The 25,191-nt window shown below is 41.5% G+C and overlaps 1 protein-coding gene across 2 annotated transcripts in view; it reads left to right on the forward strand.

The window, feature by feature from the left end:
* rpgrip1l (RPGRIP1 like) overlaps positions 1-25,191 on the forward strand; it is a 186,697-nt gene that overhangs the window by 17,545 nt on the left and 143,961 nt on the right. For both annotated transcript variants that reach the window (XM_067997882.1, XM_067997883.1), the window contains exons 2-5: positions 8,512-8,599; positions 12,468-12,612; positions 18,576-18,874; positions 23,910-24,015. In XM_067997882.1, the coding sequence (XP_067853983.1) occupies positions 8,515-8,599; positions 12,468-12,612; positions 18,576-18,874; positions 23,910-24,015 (635 nt within the window). In that variant the 5' untranslated portion in view covers positions 8,512-8,514. The remainder of the gene's footprint in view (positions 1-8,511; positions 8,600-12,467; positions 12,613-18,575; positions 18,875-23,909; positions 24,016-25,191) is intronic.

The following is a 25,191-nucleotide window of genomic DNA, read 5'->3' on the forward strand; positions in this document are numbered from 1 at the left end:
GGAAGCTTCAACAAACAAGTACAATTGTACCAGCAGCCAGAAGCAATAATCCAGCAACTAACCTGCCACACCTGCATGATCCCTTTAAATAGCATGGTTGTCGTGGGGGTGGGTGGGTGGGGGGAGGATCCTCCAGGCCAACTAAGACATGTTCAGCTGTTCGTGGTTAAGACAGTGCATTGGCTGGAGTGTTGAGTGCCAAAATGGTATCTATGCCTTTGAATCAGCGTTGCACACTGATCTATCGCATATTCTCCTTACTTTACATGATGCCAGCGTTCATTATCTTCACGTGGGTAAATGCTTTTACCAAGATGGCGTCCGGCATATGTCTTTTTTTTTCAAAAAATATACTTTATTCATAAAATTTGCAGCAGTACATACAAAACAGTTGTCATATCACTTTCCAAACGTACACAATACAGATTATACAATTTGCAGGTTACGTTAAGTGCAGTACAATGAACACATTGGACATCCTTGCAGTTCATGACACTCTAGGGTGTCTCATTGCATCATACTCAACACAGATTATTGCTTACAGATTCATTTCTGGTCCATTTCAGATTCATTACAGGTACATTACAGCAATTTGAATTTTACATTCTGCCCGAGGGGGTTTTTCCCTGATTGCAGCCCCTCGGTTTACAATGGCGGGAAGGCTCTAAATGGTTGCCTTTCCCCACAGGGCCTTTGCGGCGGCCGCACCCATCCTCAGTGCATCCCTCAGCACGTAGTCCTGGACCTTGGAATGTGCCAGTCTGCAACACTCGGTCGAGGACAGCTCCTTGTGCTGGAAGACCAGCAAGTTTCGGGCAGACCAAAGGGCGTCTTTCACCGAGTTGATGGTCCTCCAGCAGCAGCTGATGTCCGTCTCAGTGTGCGTCCCCGGGAACAGCCCGTAGAGCACAGAAACCTGTGTTACGGAACTGCTCGGGACGAACCTGGACAGATACCACTGCATCTCTCTCCAGACCTTCTTTGCAAAGGCACATTCCATAAGGAGATGGGTGACGGTCTCGTCTCCACCGCAGCCTCCTCTGGGACAGCGCGCGGTGGCGCTGAGAGCCCGGGAGTGCATGAAGGATCTGACGGGAAGGGCCCTTCTCACCACCAGCCAAGCAAGGTCTTGGTGCTTGTTTGAAAGCTCTGGCGATGAGGCGTTCTGCCAAATGACATTGACAGTCTGCTCGGGGAACCAACCGACAGGATCCACCATCTCCTTTTCCCGCAGGGTCTCGAGGACGTTACGTGCGGACCACTTGCTGATCGCCTTGTGGTCAAAGGTGTTTTCCTGCACAAACCTTTCCACGAAGGACAGGTGGGGCGGAACGGTCCAACTGGACGGAGCGTTCCGTGGCAGCGTGGCCAGGCCCATCCTTCTCAACACCGGGGACAGGTAGAACCTCAGCACGTAGTGACACTTTGTGTTTGCGTACTGAGGGTCTATGCACAGCTTGATGCAGCCGCACACAAAGGTGGCCATCAGGATGAGGGCCACGTTGGGCACGCCTTTCCCTCCTTTCTCTGGAGATTTGTACATCGTGACCCTGCGGACACGGTCCATTTTTGATCTCCAGACAAAGTGGAAGATGGCTCGGGTGACTGTCGCGGCGCAGGAGCGAGGTATGGGCCAGACCTGCGCCACGTACAGCAACACCGAGAGCACCTCGCACCTGATGACCAGGTTCTTGCCCACGATCGAGAGGGATCGTTGATGCCACAGTCCCAGTTTCTGCTTAACCTTGGAGATACGCTCCTCCCAGTTTTTGGTGCACGCCCCGGCCCCCCCGAACCAGATCCCCAGCACCTTCAGGTAATCCGACCTGACGGTGAAGGGGACAAAGGATCGGTCGGTCCAGTTCCCAAAGAACATGGCCTCGCTCTTGCCACGATTTACCCTGGCCCCCGAGGCCAGTTCGAAACGGTCGCAGATGCTCATCAATCTGCGGACCGACAGCTGATCCGAGCAAAAGACGGCGACGTCATCCATGTACAGGGAGGCCTTGACCTGAGTGCCTCCGCTGCCTGGGATCGTCACCCCTCTTATGCCCGCATCCCTCCTGATGGACTCGGCAAAGGGTTCGATGCAACACACGAACAAGACGGAGGAGAGAGGACAGCCCTGCCTGACTCCAGATTTGATCGGAAAGCTTTCTGATTCCCACCCATTGATTGAAACTGCGCTACTGATGTTTGTGTAGAGCAGTTGGATCCAATTGCGGATTCCCTCCCCAAACCCCATTTTGGAGAGCACGTTCATCATGTACGTGTGGGATATTCTGTCAAAGGCCTTCTCCTGGTCCAGGCTGATCAGGCAGGTGTTCACCCCCCTGTCCTGTACGTAGGCAATCGTATCCCTGAGTAGCGCCAGGCTATCAGAGATCTTCCTGCCGGGTACGGCGCAGGTCTCTGGCGCCGGCATATGTCATGCTAGAGACCATAAGTAGAGGGGCCATAAATATAAGATAGTCACTAATAAATCCAATAGGGAATTCAGGAGAAACTCTTTACCCAGAAAGTGGTTAGAGTGTGGAACTCGCTACCACAAGGAATAGTTGAGGCGACTAGCATAGATGCATTTAAGGGGAAGCTAGATAAATACTAGAGGGAGAAAGGAATAGAAGGATATGTTGATGGGGTTAGATGAAGAAAGGTGGGAGGAGGCTCATGTGGAGCATAAATTCTGGCATGAACCTGTTGGGCGAATGGTCTGTTTCTGTGCTGTACATTCTATGTAATTCTATATGCAGAAATTTTCAGCATTTTGTTGTGAGTGGTAGTGATGCTAAAACTGCATACAGCATACAGTATGAGGGGTTGTTTCTTTTATTACTTAATGTAAAAAATACAAACTATATACAGTAGCTCCATTTTCTTCTCCTTTTTCCAGAAATTTTCTCCGCTCCTGGAGGCATTGATTCTTCACTGGTGTACAGTTCCACAAGTGACACTACTTCGCCTGTGTGGGCAAAATTCTGGTCTAAATTTTGAAAGTGATTGTTGGCAGGTTACTCGATTGCAAGGGGCAGTGGCACCACAGCTGTGCTCAAACCTGAGTTCACTTGACGTACACACACACATTTTTATGGTGCAGAAAATTATTTTATTCACTTGGGCTTGTCAAATGTACTTTGAAAAAAAGACTTTATAAGGTCTTGATTTAGATGGAATCGTTATGAACTGCAACAGGGAACTCTTTTTTGGCCTTGATATGAAAGGACCTTCAGTGTGTTTGAGCTCTACATTGTTGATCCAAAAGGTTTTCCTGCATTCTAATGTCTGCCATTTTACTGTAGCTGGTTTCCTAAGCAGTCTGAAATATGAAGTTGTTTGGGGTTCAGTTGTTGTAGTTGATAAAGTGGATCGATCACCTCCAGAAAGTATATAACTGCAGGATATCAGTAAATCTGAAAGTGAAATCACTGGAGGTAGAACAGTATTTTATTGTGAGCTAATGGCCAGTAGTCATTGGGCCGGATTTTGCTGTAAAAATAATGGCGAGGCTAACAGCGTTCACCATTATTTCTGTGCAAGTCGTTCAGCAACTTCCGGCGAACGCACATGCGCAGTTAAACATGGAAATCCGGAAGTTGCTGTACCAGATGGGATCTGTTCAGCTCTGCGAAAATGGCATCTCGCCCTCTGGCACCCCGTGCAAATGAATGAAACATCGTACTTTCCTGCACTGACGTCGTATATATGGACTAATCTCACCAGAAAACGTTAGCTCTTCTCCATTCTGATGTAAGTACTTTTTTAACAGTGTGGTAAGTCTTAATGACTGCCAAACAACCTCTCTAGCACTGAAAATTAACTTTAACAAGCGTGGCATCTCATTCCTTCAGATTTCAATTGTTGTTGGACATTTTTTTTAAATTTAAATACATTTCTATATTTTTACTTTTTCTTTCCGTCTCTTTCATCTCTTTCTCTTAATTCAATCTTTCTTACCCTCTCTTTATTTTGCTTTCTACACCTGATTTGACATTAAATTCACTATTCTTACTTTCACTTCCTAGTTCAGTCTCTGCCTGGCTTATTAACGATGCTTCAGTCTGACTGGTTAAGGAGATACACAGCTGCTTGCCCTGTTCACACAGGGGTTCCAGATGCGCCATTTGTTCACAGCTCTCCGCAAAATCTGGCCCATTATATTGTAGCAGACTTTTGAGCATCTACGTATTAGATATAAATTTGTTAGTACAATACAGGAAATGTTCAGCCTAACTATTGTCACAATTCCTCTTGCTATTCAAATGATCATTATCAATGGGCATTTCGATATTGCTGCGAGGGACCTACTTGTGGAAGAACCAACTGAATAAATCCCACATAGTTGTCAATAGCTTATAATTTTACTGGCCAAGAGAATTTACTCAAGGGGAATAATATTGTAATGCTCTACAGGAAGTTTTATGTGACTATATTTTTGAATGTGCAGATCAAATGTACAAGAGTCTGGCTGCCAGATTAAGCAGCATAGTTTTACTGCTCACAGCCTGTATTGAAGTCAGTCATGCAAGCAGCTAAGTAACCCAGAGAGCTTTCTGTTGGAGCATTGCAGAGTGCCCTATAATTTTCTGGTTAAACACTTGGTCTGTCACTCAAAATGACCATAGTTTTCTCCTTGTGTAAATCTTTTCAGTGAATATTGTTGGGTGCTAAGCCATAGAGCATATTTGTCATCATGTGTCAAATCAAGGCCACTTCCAAATCATTGATTCTAATGCAGATTTTGAACTGAAATGTGGTCCATGCAAACATGGCCTTAAAAACAATTTGCATACAGGATTGCACATAATCTTACTAGTAGTTAAATAATAAATCTGAGTCTGTAAACAGTGACTCAGTGGAAAAATGATTATAGCAGAAAATCTTGAACATGCATAGAGTTTTTAAATCCATGCAATCTGGCAATTCTTTGAGAAGTTATAGTTCTTCAAAGTTTGCTATTTGCAATCAGTTTGGAGATAAACTCTGTTCCATTTTCAATAGGAAAACTTAAATTAACCACAGCACTAAAAATTGTTAGTTTAATATTTTTAGGGTGAATGGTCAGAGCTTCTTCCAGGCCTTACTTTAGCACCAGTTTTTCTGTGTGATTCGTATTGATTTAATTTAAACAATGTATTGATGATAATGGCTTGTCACATTTCACCTTCTGTAAGGATCCAAGTCTCCTGCTTTATCTCCATGTTTATACATCTACCCAAACCTCTTTATTGCCTATTCTATGACCTTTCATCATGTGATTGTGGTCGACTACACCCTCTCCTGCTCCACTATTGATGGCGGAGACTTCAGACATCTCAGCCCTATGCTCTGGAACTCCCAACTTTTTATTGCTCTCAACCTCCAAAAGTCTTCTCAAAACCCATCTCTTTGACAAGTCTTTACTCCCCACTCTTAACGCTCCCACAAAGTTCATTATCTATTCCTTTCTTCCTCTTTGAGCATCTTGGGACATTTTTCTACATTAAAGCCACCGCATAAATGCAAACTGTTATTGTTTCCTTGACCTCTCGTGTGCTTAGTCTCAAGCTGGATCTTCAGGCATGCTCTACTAACATCCAAGGTTTGCTGCTTTGGTTAAATTCCAGTATCTACCATTACTGGAAAAAATTTTAAGAATAAAATTAAAAGAAAACTATGGATTGGAATCTCAATTATCTGCTTTACCAATCATTTGACAGAATTTTAACAGGACAAAATACTTGTACAAGTTATTCATAAAATCATACAGCACAGAGGAGGCCATTTGACCCATCATGCCTGTGCCGGCTCATTGAAAGAGCTCTCCAATTAATCCCACTCCTCTGCTCTTTCCCCATAGCCCTGCAAATTTGTCCTTTTCAAGTGTATATCCAGTTCCCTTTTGAAAGTTACTATTGAATCCGATTCCACCACCCTTTCAGGCAGTGCATTCCAGATCGTAACAACTCGCTGCGTAAAAGAATTTCTCCTCATCTCTCTGATTCTTTTGAAAATTATCTTAAATCTGTCTCCACTGGATTACCGACCCACCTGCTATGTATTTGTTTGCACTTGTCTTCATTCTCATGCCTCAAGTGTTGAATCATACATATAAGACAATCATTTGGGAACTCCCAATTATTTGCCAATTGCCATTGTCCATAAGGGTCATCCCCCTCATTATGGGTGAGGTTCCACTGTATAAGCCAAATAAAATAAAGCTGCATATATTAAAATTTTCCCAGTGACTTGCTTCCATGAAACCTAAACATAAAAATCATGGGATAAAATTTCTTTGGGGGCTGTTCCATTCTCCCGCCCTAATGTTGGCTGTTTATGCCATTTCTCTGGAGTTTCTGCCAATCTTCCACCAAAGCTACGGAATGAGGTCTGAAGAACCCCCGTGGAAATTACTAGTGCATATTTTTAACATGAGGTACATACTCCAGCATGACTGTTGAATAAATTTTCACATGGTATTGCACCACAGAATATCGAAGTAAATGATAGTGAAACCCAGGAATCAAAAAGAGAACCGTTACTACTGTACTCCAGTTTACTGGGATGTGCCACTAGCCGCCATGTGATTCTCCTCATCTTCAGTAGACAGATTAAAAGTACACTCCATCAGACCAAGGCTCAGGCTATGAACCAACAGACCATTTATTTAACATAGAACAGATAAGTGAATAGTATTCAGTGTTTTTACAAACTTTGCTATTCTATTCAATATATCAGAAACAACAAAGATACTTCTGAACTATCTCTCAGCATAATATTGAACCGTGAAAACATTTGCTCAATTACATTTACATGGTGACATTACCACAGAGCCAGAGTAGTCTATTCTCCCTACTGGCCTCAGACTATCTCATCTCACATAAATTCAGCCACAGAAATATTATTCTAAATCCTTTGATGATCTACTGAAACAAAGCCCCATTTAATAAAGCCTGCATTTCCTTTAAGTGCAAATAGATTGGATAGTTATCTACCAGCTTGAATGATCTGTGATAGTTGTAACAGACATTTTGTCTACCCAGCTATCAGGGACATAGCTCAACAAATTGACTCCCATGACTGTATTTAACAGACATTAACATATTAAATCCCCTTTTGTTCATAGTAAACAAGCTACAGACTTATTAATTATAAATGATGAACTACATAGCCAGAACTGGAAAATGCAAGTCAGAGGAAGTCACAAACAAAGGGCACAGTGCTCTGGTCACTTGAGTACCGTGTCCAGTTCTGGTCACAAAATACAAGGCTGACATTCAAGCACTAGAAACACTGCAGAGAAGAGCCATGAGGCTTATTATTATTGTCAAAGGGCTGGACTATGAGAAAAGACTAGAGGGACCTTGGCTTTTCAGCCTGGAATGGAACCATCCGAGAGGTGGTCATACAGAGATATATAAGATAGTTAAGGGAATGGAAAAAGCAAATCTGGAATATTACTTTTAAGTTGTATCGTGAGATTAGAACAAGTGGATACAGATTCAAGTTGGCAAAAGATAAATTTAGAACTGCTATCAGGAAATTTTTGTTCACACAAAGAGTTTTAAACATTTGGAATAGGCCTCCAGGAAGAGTAGTGGAGGTGAAAACCCTGGAAACTTTAAGAAAGAACCGAATGCTGAAATGAGGAACTCTAGCATCTCTCTAGATGGATCAATTAAAATGGCCTTTCTCAACTGTAATTATCTCGTGATGTAATTACATATACATATATTCGGGCAACCTATCTAGCTTTAAAGCTGTTGTGTTTTTGGAAGGGCTGACCATTTCGGTCTGTCATTCTGTTCCTCTGCAGCTTCAGTCCATGTTAATTATTCTACTTGACAATGTTGATATGGATAATATCAAGAAATTAAAATGTTTCAGTTATCACACAAATCCATTGGCACTAATAATATTATGTCACCCACCAGTGCTACTTAACTAGATTACCTAATAAATTAGCTGTTAAAGTCATTAAAATATATTGTTACTGTAAATATTGTGGTTAACATTTGCATATAGTTTTTCATGAAAACAATATTTGTATTATTGCAACCAGTAATTACAATTGCCAATTACTGGTTGTATATTTTTGACTTTTCAGCGGTTGCAGCATGAGGTTAAACATCGTGGAAAGGAAGAAACACCTGGGTTTGCAAATATTTAACAAATTTTACTTGAGTGTAAGCACCCAGATGTTGAACAGGTGGTAAAGGCTTTTTAAAGCTGGAGTTGGTTATTTCATAAAGCAGAACAAAGTGGTTGTAAGCTTTGTATCATAATTTATCTGAGTCACAGATGAAAGGTTTTAGACAGCGTAAGGATTAAACTAAGTTTTTTTATCACCACTCTGAAGCATTCACAATATGGTTTGATTACTTTAATAACCTCAGCTTCAAAACATGGAGTCTCTCTAAGGAAAAGCCATAAAAGTGAGATGACCCCATCTGTTTAGTGATAAAATCTTAAGATGTTAGGTACAAGGTGTGGATAAAAAACACTCAAATGTAATTTGTCCTCTTTCTTTCACAGACCATGTCAGACCTAGCTGATGAGACAGCAGGAGACCTCCCTGTGAAGGATGTAGGCATGAGCCTGGCTGGAATTGGTGGATTACAAGGTTGGAGGCACCTGCTAGTCATTACCAGAACATACTTTGATCAGTGTATCCATTAGTTTTACTTTGTAATCTCTTCCTTTTATGGTATCATTGATCCAAACGGTCAGGGTTTACTGATTAAAGCCACTATTGAACATCAGCTGGTACTGATTGTACAGTGTAGCCTTCACCTGCCTTGTACAAGTAGAGATTTAGTCTTGTTTCATGATTCTATGTCTCCGTAACATCCTGTTACCATAAACAGAAGTCATTTTGATTGCTATTTTAAAACTTACATTTCCTTTCTTCGCTTTAATGTTAGGGAGATTTTGCATGAAAAATTTCAAGGAGACCTTTTACTTAAACTGTTTTTATATGGGATTCCGATATTCTCGGATCCTTATTCACAACAATCTGCCTTGGACAACAATGGAGTCAGAATATTGGGACTCACTATTTTAGGTCATTATTTTTTGGGACTTGTTGCCTTGGCCACTGCACATTCTGTCTGTCTTTCTGTTCCTCTGCATATATGTGTGGTACCAGCTAATTTGTGTAACTTGTCAATGATTGTTGTTGCCTATGCCATGAGCACAAACAGACAAGACTTACCAAATGAATCTCAAGCTTCGAGGGACCAAGGAAGTGTGAAAGTCCAAAAGAGTGCGGAGTTTAACCTCAGCCGAAGTTCAGCTTTAGAGAAGGTTCATCATTGAGATGTAGTTTGAGAGGAGGTTTTCTTTCTATAATACATATGGGAAGAGTCTCAGCAGATTTGATTCTTGTGAGAGTTTGGTATCAGATGGGAATTCAGACTGTCTACATTTTTAAGTTAGACACCCAAAGGATGACATTGTAGGGAACCCTTGTAATGTGTCTGTAGTACAATATGTGGGTCATCATGGGTCCTCAATGTATCTCGGAACAGCACATTTGCACTGAGTCAAAAAATTGAGTCTCTTGAAATGAAAATCTCTGTGCTTGAGCAACAATTGGCGATGCTCCACAGCATCAGAGAGAATGAGGGGTTTTTGGTTCTTACTCTTCAGATGTGGTCATCCATGAGGCAGTATTAGATAGTTCAAGACACATGAAAAATATAGACAGAGAGAAGTGGGTGAACATCTGCAGGGCATCAGAGGCAGATAGTATTCATGGATGCAGAGAACTCCTGTGTTACTGGAAATGATCAATAGGTACATGGTTTTGGCCAAGTATAAGGTGGACAGTGATAGCGACTCAGAGGAGGATTGTCCTAAGCAGTATTGTGGCACTGTGGAGCAAGTGACTACCCAGGGTGAGGCAAGTAGACTACAAGAATAGCAGAGTGATAACATGGGAGATTATAAAGTCAGGAGTGTATACTTTTTTGTAGTTGTGACTGAGAGTCCCAGTTGGTATGTTGGTATGTTGTATCCGTAGTGTCAAAGTGAAGGACAACACAGCAAGGGTGGTAAAACTTCTGTAAAGGGAGAGTTAGCATCCAAAAACAGTCATGGTCTATATTGGAACAAATAACATTTGAGAACTTGCAGAGTGAGTTTTAAGGAGTTAGGCACTAAATTATAAAACAAGACCTCAAGAATTACTGTCTTTACTGGAACGATCCTTGCGCCTGAATGAGTAGGCTCAATGCACACTCAATATTGGGCCTCGAGCCTCATTTAAATGAGACCGATATGCTGCGCTACCTGTTAGGCATCCCCAGGTAGCTCTCCTTTGAAGAGGCTTGGAATTTTGGGCTGCTGCAATGCCGACAGCAGCCTCAGGTAAGTACTTAAAGGAGAAGGGAAACTTACTGGGAGTGGTCGATTGGGAAGGAAGCTGACCAAGAAGGAAGGGCAGCAGCAGCTTGTGGTTTTAATGTGGAGCTGGGAGGAGGACTGCTGCACCTCCTAGTTCCACATTCAGGTAAGTTTTTTTTTGAACTTGCCTTTTTGGTGGTGACCTCCAGCAGTCCCTTTAAAGACTGCATGGTTAGGCTGCATGTAGATCTGGTTTTCCTGAATGCGGTCTGTTATAACTAGACAGCCAGGTGGTGAAGGATAGAATACTGGACCCTGGTCTTCAGTTGTTTCCAAGCCTTTATTCACACAGAGATCCCCCTTACGCACACACCACACCCTAGATAAGCTCTCATGTAAAAAGGATACAAGAGAGTCCCCAATTGACACACACCACCTGAATACAATTAATGCTAATTGATATAAATCACATGATACAATTAACAGAGTCGGCCCGGCTCCAATTGCATTCAGGAGAACCCAATTTTGCACAGAGAACCTCGCACAGGCATAAGGCCGCTTATTTACATATGTCTATCAAGGGCCTGTCGCCTATGCCTGTACCAATATGGCGGGTGGCGCACTTCTGGCTTGTAATGTGCACGCTTGCTGCCTGCCATGTTGGAGGCTTAGGCTCCCGTTTAGCGGCTGAAATACCGGCGCAGCACCATCGAATTTCTAGGCCATAATCTCCAAATTGCTTCCTGTGTCACGCACTGGACAGGTTAAGGAGAGGAAAGGTCAACACCTGCCTGCAAGGTTGACACAGGAAATAAGGGTTCCCATTCTTGGGGCATTGGAGCAAGTTCTAGAACAAGGGAAGGCGATTGCTAAGCGAATGCCTTCACCTCAACCGAAGCAGCACCAACGTCCTTATGGAGAAACTAAACAGAGTACTGGGGAAGGATTTAAATTAATATTGCGAGGAGGTGGGGAAAGAAGAGGCCGGGCAGGATTAATAAAGGTACTGGATTAGAAGCAGAAGGCCTAGTTGAAATAAATAATAGAAAAATATTATCGGCGCAGAAAGGGATAAAAAGAGGCTATAAGGTAGAAATAAAAACATATTTGTAGAAGGGGCAAGGTATATCAAAAAAATTAAATCATAAAACCAGGAAAAGGGATAAGGATCAAGATTTCAAAAGATTGGAGTCAGGATTGAGTGGTATGCATGCAAGTTCATGATTCCACCAGAGCAGAGCTTCATGGTGTCATGAGAGGAATTTCTCAAAAATGTCTGTCTCCAGGCTGCCTATATTTATCAGTTTTCTTCCCCAACCCCTTTCTCTTTCTATAGGAAAGCTCATGGACTGCAGTCCCTTGATGGCACAGCTGTTGTCAGGGAATTGCTAGATGCAGATGTTGCCTGGTGACTTACCACAAGGTGACACAACCTGTTGGGCATAAATCTGCTGTGCCACCACCTTGCCACAATGCTGAATTGTTGATTTTAATTTACTGATGTGAAAGGAAAACTCAAGATACTTTTGAGATATTTTGTTCTCACTCTCAAAATTAAATCATTACAGATACAATGTCCTATGCATAAAGGCAGCGAGTTAGTTTGGTCACATTACAACACATTCTTAGAACACAAACGTCAGCCATTGCAGTATTAATGTGCTTTAATTTTCAGTATGTCACGGGATGGCAATTACCCTATTATGCATCACTCTTCTGATACGTACTATACTAATTGACTGTCTAGAACACTTTTTTTACACTGTTCCCTCTGTTATTCTATTAATTGGAGTAATATACAATAAGTCACCACAGCTAAACCATATCACAGAAGTCAGGGACAACATAAGAACATAAGAAATAGGTGCAGGAGTAGGCCATACGGCCCCTCGAGCCTGCTCCGCCATTCAATAAGATCATGGCTGATTTTCGAACTTAACTCCACTTTCCCACCCGATCCCTATGTCCCCTAACACTAGCAAATAGTCATAACCACTGCCATGGGAGTCTTTCGGTTAGAGCATATTGCTGTTCATTTTGAAATATTGAAATCGAGCCTTGGTACTAAATCATCTGCCCTATTGTACAAGATCTAATAACCGTATAATTATAATGTGTGACTCAATCTTTCCTTCTAATCACAGAATCATCTGGTGCACACAACACTAGAGCTCGTCAAGCAGTGTCTCGTATCTGCCGTGAGGAGCTGGAGGATCGCTTTCTTCGGCTACACGATGAAAACCTTTTACTCAAACAACATGCACGAAAACAAGAAGATAAAATTAAACGGTTGGAATTCCTGTTAATTTCATTCTTTAATGATCAAAATGCTCTTTTCTTTACCATCAGCTATTTAACAAATGCTGAGAAAGTATCTTTCTCAGTTTGTATCTGTTTTGATCTTCTATCCCTATCATCTAATGCATTATATTGTTTCAAGAATTCAAGAAGATGTTTATCATTTGAAAACATTTTTGCAACTTCAGCTGTTTTAATGCCCCCCTCCCAAATTTTCTCCCAATAGCACAGACCTATGCGGGGTATGGTTCTATGGGAGCTAGTAATCGAGTAGTACCTCTCCCAAATAGCCATTTTTCACAGTGAGCCTAGTGACTGCTGCCAGGCTATTTGATCTTGGGGAACATCGAGGTTGTCAGTAGGCTATTTTACTACATAGGGTGTCACAACCAAGGGGAACGGAATTTGTGGCGGGGGCCGAAGACTGGCTTCGGTTTTCCCAATGTTTAATTGGAGGGGAAATTTCGTCTCCTGCAGGACTGGATATCAGTCAAGCAGTCTGACAACACAGGAAGTGGAGGGGTTGAATGAGTTGGTGGTGAGGTAGAGCTGGGTACGTCAGCGTACACGTGGAACCTGACGTTGTGTCTTTGGATGATGTTACCGAGAGGGAGCATGTAGATGAGAAATAGGAGCGGGTCAAGGATAGATCCTTATGGAACTCCAGAGGTATCGGTGCAGGGGTGGGAAGAGAAGCCATTGCAGGAGATTCTCTGGCTGTGACTAGATAAGTAAGTGTGGAACCAGACGAGGGCAGTTCCACTCAGCTGGATGATGGAGGAGAGGCATTGGTGAAGGATGGTGTTGTCAACCATGTCAAAGGCTGCAGACAGTTTGAGAAGGATGAGGAGGGATAGTGCACCATGGTCACAGACACATAGGATGTCATTTGTGACTTTGATTAGGGCTGTTTCAGTGCTGTGGCGGAGAGGAAATCAGATTAGAGATGTTCAAACATGAAGTTACGGGAAATATGGGCATAGATTTGGCAGGCAAAAACAAGTTCAAGGACTATGAAGAGGAAATGGAGGTTGGAGATGGGGTGGTAGTTTGTAAGGACAGAGGGGTCAAGAGTGGCTTTTTTGAGGAAGGGGGGTGATGATAGCAGATTCAAAAGAGAGCGAGACAGTACCTGAGAAGAGGGAATCACTTCAGGTAGCATGGGGGCCTGGAAGGGAAGTTGGGTGGTCAGCAATTTAGTGGGAATAGGGTCGAGAGAGCAGGAGGTGGGTCTCATGGACAAGATACGCTTGGAGAGGGCAAGAGGGGAAACAGGAGAAACTAGAGAGAAAGGCGAGTAAGGCTCGGGCAGGGATGTCCACATTCAGTAAAATGAAATCTTCTCATGCCTGGACAGTACTGCTGCATGCAAGAACCACAAGAAACACTCGAACAGAACTCGGTCATTATTTGGAATGAACCAGGAATGGCTGAAATAAGGGATCAGACAAAATGAAAAATCAAAAAATTAAATACTACACAATAACATGATTAAACTTATCCACATTTGTCTAAGAATTTTTTTTTGAAGTCCTCAACCTCTCCTGAAACCTGAACTTTCCCATAGTTAGCTTAATTCAAATTGTTAGCTTAATTCAAATTAAGTAGTCTAAGCATGTGTAATACACCCACTTTCCCAGAATGCATTAGTATCATTTAGTAGTTGAGCTGCTGGAAGACGTATAGCTTCCAGCAGTTTGTGCTCAAGTTGTTTTTCAGAAATATTTGAAGAAAAATTAGAGGACAAAATTCAAAACCTTTATTCAAAACAAACAGGCTATGTGCTTTCTTAAAAACACAAAAATGATAGACTACTGATGACACACATGTTGTAACTTTTGCTGTGTGCTGAATAAACTTTAGAAATCTCATTAAAATGAGAGAAGCAGAGATCTTTCCTCATCTTAATTTGAGAAATTACATAAATTTTTCAAATGAAGACAAATTAGTTGAATTTTGAAGCAAACTGCCTCTACTTACCGCATCATTACTACTTTTATTATTTTGACAGTTAAAAATGTTAAATTCTAATTAGTTCGGAAGAGACTCTAATTAACACCTGATTATTACCTTTTATGTTCACAATTAGAACATGTTAAGATCCTAATCAGTGACATCTGTGAGACACAGACAGTGGGGTAGTTAAAGAGAGATGGAAGCAAATATTGTGTTGTTCCTCGTCTAATTACCACCTGTGTGTTGCATAAAGTAATCAGCAGATTAAGATTTTCTTACAGCTGTGCGAGTGTGTAAGTGCAGTGAGTGAGTAACACATAGATGGATAGACATTTACAGAAAGATACATGCTGAAGAGCCCATAAGAAATCACCAAAGTTAGTGTTAACAGAGGCCCCTTAGAAAATAACAAACCGGTGACACAGGATCCCTCCATCCAGTGTTGTCAGGCCCATGTCCTGCACCTCCGCTCACTGGTGACAGACACTACGAATCTACCAGTGAGCCAAATCTTGTATTCCAACTCCAAACTTCAGGTTTGGCTTTCAAGGGTTCCCGATCCACAGTGATGCCAGATTGAAGGACCCCATGTGTCAAAATTCAGCTGCTCCACTGCAGTACTGATAAACTGCGGAACCCCCACCCCAGGACCCTTTACTAATGCTACTAAAATCCAGGGCCATCCTCTAGTACTGCCAAATCTCCAGACTGCCTCTTTTGCTGCCAAGTGCAGGACTGCCCTCAAGTGCAGCTAAACTCCATTCTCTCTCCACAGTATTGCTAACTATCAAGGGATAGTATTCACTTTGGGGTTCCCCAATCTCCCACCATAACGTTGTCAAAAGAGCGATGGAAACTGCGGCGAAACAACCTAAACAGCCATTTATGCCATTTCTCTTGGGTTTCCGCCAATCCTCTGCCGAAGTTACGGCAGGAGAATCCGCACAGAAGTTAATGCCATAGACATCTACATCCAGGTAGTGTATCTTGCACACCATCTTGCTGTGTGTTCTGAGCTTTAAAAATGGTAGGGGATAAAATTAAATACATAGGTAAAGGAATAAATATGACATAAGGGCACGCATTCACAGAATAATGAATTGAGTTGTTGAATTTAATCTCCCAATCAGAAAAAAAATGTAAGAATGCTATTAAAAGCATAGACTTATTTACTCACCATATCAGTGTCCCTGATGTTATCCCCTACAGGGAATAAGTATCTGAATCCTCTGATTCACTGTGAGCAATACCACATGAAATGCACTAGTTACAAAAGAAAATTACACTGGATGTCAAACATTACTTTAACAAAGCTATTAGGTCAGATTTTGCTGTGAGCGGCAAACGAACAATGCCCGCCGTTCGTTAGACTTGCACTTGCCCATAGACTTTTCATGGGCTTTTGCACGGCAAGTTCCTCTCCTCGGGCCTCAATCCAACATGGCGTCCTCTACAGGGCATCTGGGACCTGCTGAATAAGAACATAAGAACATAAGAAATAGGAGCAGGAGTAGGCCAATCGGCCCCTCGAGCCTGCTCCGCCATTCAATAAGATCATGGCTGATCTGGTCCTAACCTCAAATCTAAAATCATGTCCAATTTCCTGCCCGCTCCCCGTAACCCCTAATTCCCTTTACTTCTAGGAAACTGTCTATTTCTGTTTTAAATTTATTTAATGATGTAGCTTCCACAGCTTCCTGGGGCAGCAAATTCCACAGACCTACCACCCTCTGCGTGAAGAAGTTTCTCCTCATCTCAGTTTTGAAAGAGCAGCCCCTTATCCTAAGATTATGCCCCCTCGTTCTAGTTTCACCCATCCTTGGGAACATCCTTACCGCATCCACCCGATCAAGCCCCTTCACAATCTTATATGTTTCAATAAGATCGCCTCTCATTCTTCTGAACTCCAATGAGTAGAGTCCCAATCTACTCAACCTCTCCTCATATGTCCGCCCCCTCATCCCCGGGACTAACCGAGTGAACCTTCTTTGTACTGCCTCGAGAGCAAGTATGTCAGTATGGGGCAAGCAACTGTGTATCCCCTTAACCAATCAGATTGAAGCATCGTTAATGAGCAGTGCAGAGTCAGAACCAGGAAGTGTAAGTTGGAATAGTGAATTCAATGTCAAATCAGGTACAGAAAGCGAAATAAAGAGAGGGTAAGAAATATTGAATTAAGAGACAGACAGAAAAAGTTAAAAAGAAATTATAAATTTTTTTATAAATGTCCAACAACAGTTCAAATCTGAAGGAATGAGACTCCACACTTGTAAAAGTTAATTTTCAGTGCCAGAGAGGTTGTTTGGCAGTCATTAAGACTTAGCACGCCATTAAAAGGCTGCTTAAACTTGAAATGAATTGACGTACCTTTTTTTGGCGAGATTAGTTCATATGCATCCGGTCAGTGCAGGAACTTCACAGCATTCCATTCATTTGAACAGGGAGCCAGACAGCAAGATGTCATTTTCACAGAGCTTATGGAGGAGGATTGCATCTGATACAGCAGATTTCCGCGTTTGACTGTGCATGTGCAGTCGCCGGAAGTTACTGTCCGATTTGCACAGAAATAACAGTGAGCGCTCTTAGCTTTGCCGTTATTTTCACAGCAAAATCTGGCCTATTCTATCTTTGCTTAACTTCTTAACAGAGAATATTATTTGCAGGGCATTCTATTTAGCTGTGAACAGTGTTGAGTGTACAAGGAGTTAAATTAAACACTCATAAAAAAAATCTAATAAATTTTGCCTAATCCTGTGAACTGATTTTTTCAATTACCCATTCATTTATCCTGAGGTCATTTGCATCAATAAGCTTCCTGACTATACTTATGAAAAAATATATTTCAACAAAAAGGGAGCGCTTAATCAACATTACTAATTATTTTTGTTTCAAACTTAGTTGATGTTTGAAGGTAATTCATTCTTTTCCTCCTGTCTCCTCTGATATATATAAATATATTTGGATTCATTGTTGTCCACTTAAATCGTGCTCTTGGCATATGCCACTTGATAGCAAATCACACACCTTAAACAAGTAAACAGAGACATTGTTTTATACATGTGACAAGCCCAGTGCAAAAAGTACTAACCTGGTTATTAACCAGGCACAAAGTCTTAGTGTTAAAGATGTGCGACCAATTTTGTAGGGTCTGTAACTTGTCCTATTCATCAAAGCCACCTTTCCTTTCTTTGTGTGCCAAGTGTTTTCCATTCACTGATATGCATGTTTTCTGTTACTCTATATTACATCACCCTCATGTGCCCTTTGATAGACTTTTGTTCCCAGTTAGTATTTCACATCAAAACTGGATGAAATCAAAGGTACAGTTGATCAAATGCCAACAGTAGATTCTGCGTGTATTTAAAAAAAAAGATGAAAACCATGATGGCCTGTCTTGAATTTAAAACAAAACTGTGTCTGAAAGTCATTATTTGTTCAAATCTACTTTTGCAATTGTTTCATTTAAGGTTGCAAAGCAAAGCTAAAGATAGGAACGTATAATTAATAATGTGTTCCATATTGCTAGGGTTTTATTAAGGACCACCTAAACTTTATAGCATCATATGCTTGTGAGGTTTTAAAGTCTAAAATTCTTAACGCTGTATGTGGTATAGTTAAGGGGGCAAACACAATGTTAAGGTATGAGATTCAAACTTTACATTCCTCCAACACCCCCTCCTTGGAACTATTCTTAGCAGCGTATGGTGTGCTCCATATATAACTTCCTTTGATTTGTTATTCATTGAGCATATGGAGTAAGTATGTGTGTAACAAGCTAGAATGATAAGCCCTAGGAAACTGCTATTTGTCAGTGTTATAAAGCAGATTGCTCTTCTATGGTTTTGATTAACTTCAAAGCACTCTTCACAGGCAGTAATAGTTATATCAAAACCTGAAAAGTATTATTAACGTTCCGCACTAGAGTCTTTAGCAGTGTTTATGCCCTTTTCAACAGAATACTTTTGCTGAGTTTTCATATTCTTTTCCTGTTCTGTCAGGATGGCTACCAAGCTAATTCGGCTCGTCAATGACAAGAAGAAGTCTGAGATGGAGAGTGACGGCACCAAGCGGATGGGCAGGGACATTGAGATGGAAGAGATGATTGAGGAGCTGCAGGATAGAGTTTGTGAACTGGAGAAGCAAAATGAGGGGTTGAGGAATCGACTGGTAGCTGCTAAACAGCAGCTGCAAGTCCAAGGCCGTAGAAACACGCCATACAGTTATGTACAATCACGCATAAACACTGGCCTCAAAAAAGTCCATGAAGTTGCCTTTACGCAAGAGAATCTTAAAAAAGGTACTAAACATAGATGGACCTTTTTTTTCAGTTAGTCTACTGTACCCTACCCTATAGCATTTGAATGCCATTTATCTGAAGCTTTCATTCAAAGCAAATTTTTTATCAGGACGCATATTAAACTTATAGTACCCTACAGTTTTCACAAAATTTTACTTTTGATGTATAGCTAAGAGCTAAATGAAGCCAACCTGTTGGTACATCTTCCTAGCACTATTCATTGTAAAGATGTTCAGGTTCTAAGTATTAATTTCAGTACTAAGTCAAAGCTGTGATTGTTTGAAATCTAGCCTATTTTCTTTGTTCTTACTGTTAAACAATAATATTACTTTAACAAGGAATGTTGAAAATTTGTTTCACCTCTGCTATCCAGCCCAGCTATGAGCACTGTTGAGCATTCAAGTGGCTCTTGAAAATATTTTATGTTTCATACCACTGACTTTCACTTGCGAGCTCCTGAGATCACAGAGACAAAACCTAGGGGTGAAGGGTCAATATTTGTATCATGAGTACACAAACTATGTATTCCTAATTGCTCCACAGCCAAAAACTTGAATCTTTTGACAAGGAATGGCACAAAAAAGAACATTTTTTAATAGTCTTTAAGGTCTCTCCAGTACATCAAAAGAAATAAAATTTTCAGTACCTAATTAAAGTGTCTTATAATTAAAGTGTCATTTATTTCAAATGACACTTTAACCCTTAGCCTACTATTGTATATTCAGATGAATTATGAATAGGTTAAAGGTTTGTCATGAAGAAATTATAATGGAAACCTGTAAAATGCAGGAAGAATATGGAAAAAATGTGTTAGATACTCCTGCTTTCTTTACGTCACCTAAAATATCATAACGTTGTGATCTAGCAGTATAAGAAAACTGGCAGCAAAAGCCAAGATTACTGCTACACCACACTCTCTTGACAATTATTGAATTTACGGAATAATCTCGCGAAATTGAGCAGTTCATTGATAATAAGCAATTGACAACGCGGACCCCCAAATCCAATGAACAATGTTTTATTATGAAGTGCCTATCTGATTGAATCCAAACCAACCTATTTTTGAAACAAAAGTGGTCATTAGCATTCATTCAGTTTACAACTAATATTGCATAGCTATTTGTAAAAATGCTGCATTTCTAACCTTTATTAGGAACATTTGACAGACTAATTCTGAGACCCTTTGATATAGGCTATACTTGGCAGTTTCTGTAAATGAAAATCTGTTTGTTCAATCGTAGTCCATTATAGAGTGGAGACCATGGAGTGCCATGATCAACAGAAGCAGTGGCATGAACAGGCAAATTTCTGCAGTACTCGAGATTCATCACAAGTTGTTCTTAATCTCCCCACACTTAGTTTTTACCTCTTACATCACAATGAAGAATTATCTTGACTTTCACAATTGTTTGAACTAACGTGGTGTTACTTGAGTGTTTCCAGATAAGCAGATGGTGGTTTGAGCAGTCCCTTATACAGCATTATTGTCTATTGTGAACACTCTCATTTATACCAGGAAGAGAGATGAGGTTTAAACACAAGTGTAAATCTACAGAATACAAAAATGGAAATGTACTTTCCTATAATTAGAATGTAATAGCTGTCATAGATAGATAAATGCAATAATTACATTGTATGTCAGAAGTACCTTTGTTATTTCCTTAAGATGGAACTGGGAGTTGGAATCAACCGTTAGCTCTTTCGTGATTACTGTTGCTGAGCTGGACTGAGTTGTAACATGCCTAATCAGCTGAGTGGGGTAGTGGGCTAAGCTGTAGCACATTGTATCAGGTCGGCAGGAGCAGTACCCGGATTCTATATTGTTTAAGTGCAGTGAATGTTAATGTTGGCTAAGGACCAGCAGCATCCCTCAAACAGCAAGGTCAAAAACGTAAGATGAAAAATAAAGAAATCAGGGAAGAATGCACATGGGTGAACTAACAGTGCACTGAGATTGTAGATTCAAAATTAGCATTTTCCTTTACAAAGGTGTCGAAAGGAATTTGATTTAGTATTTACTATACCCAACAGTGTAAGGGAGTTGAATTAACATCAGTAGAGATACATTCATGAGCCAGCAGTGCTTCAGCAATCATCATTTTTTAAATAGACATTTTCCCATTTCACGTATCCAGGGCTCGATTTTAACTCCCGGGCACAAATGCAGCAAAGCAAGTGATATCATTGGAGCCCGATTTGCATTTATAAAGAGGGCCCGGCCACCTTGGGCCGGGTGTCCTCGGCACCTGCAATTTAAAATTGCAGTCGGCCAGATCAGGAAAGGAAAGGAGTGGGTAAGTCCTGGCAGAGCCAGGCATAGTAGGGGGGAGGGGGTGGGGGAGGGAAGTTAAAATTGACCCGCCCTAGTATCAGCACCAATATCTATAACAGGAAAAATAGAATTAGGTGCAGAATAAGTCTCATGTATACTCTGCCCTACCCTCGGAAAGAGCATTGTACTGCGCAAGTGTGAAATTTTCCATTTTGTACAACAGCAATTCTGAGTGAAATTGCCAGTTTAGTCCCATTAATACATGTAATTAAGAACTACATTGAGACCGCCCAACCTCATTTCCAAATGGACCTTAAGGTCAAAAGACGGAGGATGCTTTAACGCACTATCATCGAATCATACAGCACAGAAGGAGGCCATTCAGACCATCATGCCTGTGCCGGCTTTTTGAAAGAGCTGTCGAATTAGTTCCACTCTCCTGTACTTTCCCCATAGCCCTGCAAACCACTGTGCAACTCACTGTGCCATCTAGTTTCCCCAGCAATCAAGTAATTTCAAGTACATGTCACTTCAGTTTCCTAACACTATCAGACTCAGTACCTCCTCCAAGTCTGTACTTACTCCATAAAATCAGCACTCACTGTTTTATCAAAATGTTTTTAAAAGAATCAACATAAAGGAAAAAATAATGAATAATCATGGTGGGGGTGTTACAAAAAATGGTCTCAATTTACAGCTAGAGAGGTGAAAATTTTCCACTCTGCTATCCAATAACTCCTGCTGGAAAGTGCACATGCTTAGAAGTTGGGTAAAATAGTGTTGGGTCAGATGTAAAGCTTCCAAAGTCCAATAACCTGCAGACACTCACAGTTGTTGCCTCGGCTGAAACAAGAAGAATTAAATACTGGATATGGAACTGTATTATAATATGAGTGGCTGGCTTCAGGGGAGCAATGGAGAAAATTAAGTGGGAAAAATGTTTTGGACAGTTTTACTTAACTCTTTTCCTCTGACTCCTGCAAGAAGTCTACAATTTGATGGACTGTATAATGCTCATTGGAGAGGAATATGTGTTGTAAGTTTGAGTCGAGCCTTAGATATTTTTCAGGTTCAGTGGTGCTAGTCACTCTCATAAGTGGTCTGAGCATCTTATATTTAAGGGTGTGCTCATATTGCCCAATATACAGTAGCGTGACCCAGGAATATAACTACAGCAACCCCCTTGTTTTTTGCACTTGGTCCCATGTGTGCCTCCAATTGTTTTGAAGGTGGACCGAGGTAAGGTGAGACCAATTATGATCATTAAGCTGCTTTAATTCACAGCAAGTAAACATGTAGAGCAGCTGTTATGATCAATCAGAGTTAGTTCAATCAATACAACTCTTGCGTTATAATCCAATATAATCATTGGGTCATCTCCCTCGACTTAAACAAAGTAACTTCTAATTGTCCACTTGCATTATAACCCTCTGAGTTTGGCAAAAGCTTACCCTCCCAGCTTTCTTTTTAAAAGCCTTACTGTAAAAGAATATTCCTGCCTCTGGTTTTTATCTCCCTATGTTCACAACATTGTTGGGGTTGCGGGGCGGGGGGGGGGGGAATCTATGCCAGACAACCCCTGCTGAGAGCTCGGAACCAGGAACCTCTCAATACAGTGGGTGTGCTTATCAATTACTGAGACAGTAATTAATGAATTGCTTATTGTTTGCAGTCTTTGGAGAAACAACTTCAGACCTAGCCAATTAGCATTTTAATCACCTTTCATCTCAGTGCTTTTTTAAACTTATGTGAATACATTTTGCTTTAAAACCTTACATATCAATGTAACACTTCCGAATCTGTGGGAAAATGGTTAAAAAATCCCAAAAAGTGACAATATGCTATATTTTACTTTTTTTGAAAAAAAAGCTTGGCTTTCATCTAGAACTAAATATCTCCAGGGCAGTTTGAACACTCCCCACCCCCCTAAAACCATGCAATTCAACCCAAATGAAACACTTCAATATTTTTTGCTACTCACAGATTGTTTGATGGAAGAAATACGACACAAAGCATGCCTTTGTTACCTCTAGACACGACTAATCCAATGCTCTCCTTGTCAGCCTCCCACCTTGCTCCCTCCATAAACTTGCACCCATGCAAAACTCTGCTGCCCTATCCTAACTCACACCAAGTCCCGTTCACTCATCACCCCTTTGCTCGCTGACCTACATTGGCTCCCAGTCTGGCAACGCCTTGACTTTAAGATTCTCATCCTTGTTTTCAAATTCCTCCAGGGCCTCGCCCCTCCCTATCTCTGTAACCTCCTCCAGCCCTACAACCCTCCGAGATATCTGCACTCCTCCAACACTGACGTCTTAGGCATCCCCAATTTTAATCGCTCCGCCATTGGTGGCCATGCCTTCAGCTGCCTAGGCCCTAAGCTCTGCAATTCCCTCCTTAAACCTCTCCATCTCTCTACCTCTCTCTCTTCCTTTAAGATGCTCCTTAAAACCTACCTCTGACCAAGCTTTTGGTCGCCTGTCCTAATATCTCCTTATGTGGCTCGATGTCATATTTTAATTGATAACGCTCATGTGAAGCGCTTTGGGATGTTTTATTACATTAAAGGTGCTACATAAATGCAAGTTGTTTGTGTCATATTTACCATTTATAACAAGGTATCTTGCAAAGTAAATTTACAATAAAATTATGCCAGGAGCTGAGCTTCTTATAACTGAATTATAATTGATAAATATTATGCTTATTTTGTTGTTTCATATACGTGATATCTTTTAAAATCTTTATTTTTGATTTATTTAGGAATCAGAGTTCAAGACCCAGAGCTGACAACAAGGTGTACCCAACCTATGGTTCCCAGATATGGACGTAGCTTACTTGAAGACACCAGAGCTGAAGTACGAAATCTGTAAGGCTCTATTATTTCACTACTCACCAAACTCTATAGGAATATGTTCATAGGGGCAATCAGAAATGTGAGATGAGTACATGTAGCATTAAACGCTATCCGCCAGTGTAATAAATGCTGACCAACGTTTCAAATGAGGCTAAACACAACTTTAAAAAGTGGGCACTTTGGCTTAGAAATGGACCCAGGGAACGATCTCTGCGCCGGAACAGGTCAACCCACTCGATATTAGGCCTCGGGCCCCATTCACATCCTCAGGCAGCTCGCTGGCGAAGACATTTTGAATTTCAGGCCACTGTGTCGCCGGTAGTGGCCTTCAGGTAGGTTTTGGAAGGGGGCTGTAAGTGACCGGGAAGGAGGTGGGTGACCAGGAGAGGGATAGGCAGCGATCGGGAGGGGGGCAAGCAGTGGCTGGCAGCAGCCTGTGCGTGGTTTTAATGTGGAGCCAGGAGGAGCTCCACATTTTTTAAAATGTGGTGGCGGCCTGCAGCGACCCTTTAAGGACCGGTGGTTAGGCGTATGTATACCTGATTTTCCTGAACGCAACTGTTATCACCCGCTCCTCAAAAAACCCACCCTCAGCCCCTTTGTTCTTGAATACTACCTGCCCACATCCAATCTTCCTTTCTTCTCAAGTCCTTGAATGTGTTGTTGCCGCCCAAATCCATGTCCACCATTCCCTCAACTCCCTGTTGGAATCTCCCCAATCAGGCTTCTGCCCCTGTCACAGTACCAAAACTGCTCGAACCAAAGTTTCAAATGACATTCTATGTGACTGTAATCGTGATGAATTATCCCTCCTCATTCTCCTTGACATCTCTGCAGCCTTTGACATGGTCAACCAAACCATTTTCCTCTCCTCCATCGCCCAGCTCACTGCTTGCTTCCACTCTTACCTATCTGATCATAGTCAGAGTATCTCCAGCAATTGTTTCATTTCCACCCTCACACTATTACCTACAGTCCCCCAATGATATATCCTAGGTCCCCTCCTCTTCATTATCTATGTGCTGCCCTTTGTTAACATCATTCATAGACATGGGGTCAGTTTCCATATGTACACTGACGACATATGGACGACATTAACCTGTGTACAGCCTCTGTGGTGTCAGACTGCTTGTCCAACATCCAGTCTTGAATAAGCCGCAGTATCCTTCATTTTAATTTTGGGAAAAC

Source organism: Heptranchias perlo, chromosome 16, assembly GCF_035084215.1.
Source record: "Heptranchias perlo isolate sHepPer1 chromosome 16, sHepPer1.hap1, whole genome shotgun sequence".
Classification (NCBI taxonomy): domain Eukaryota; kingdom Metazoa; phylum Chordata; class Chondrichthyes; order Hexanchiformes; family Hexanchidae; genus Heptranchias; species Heptranchias perlo.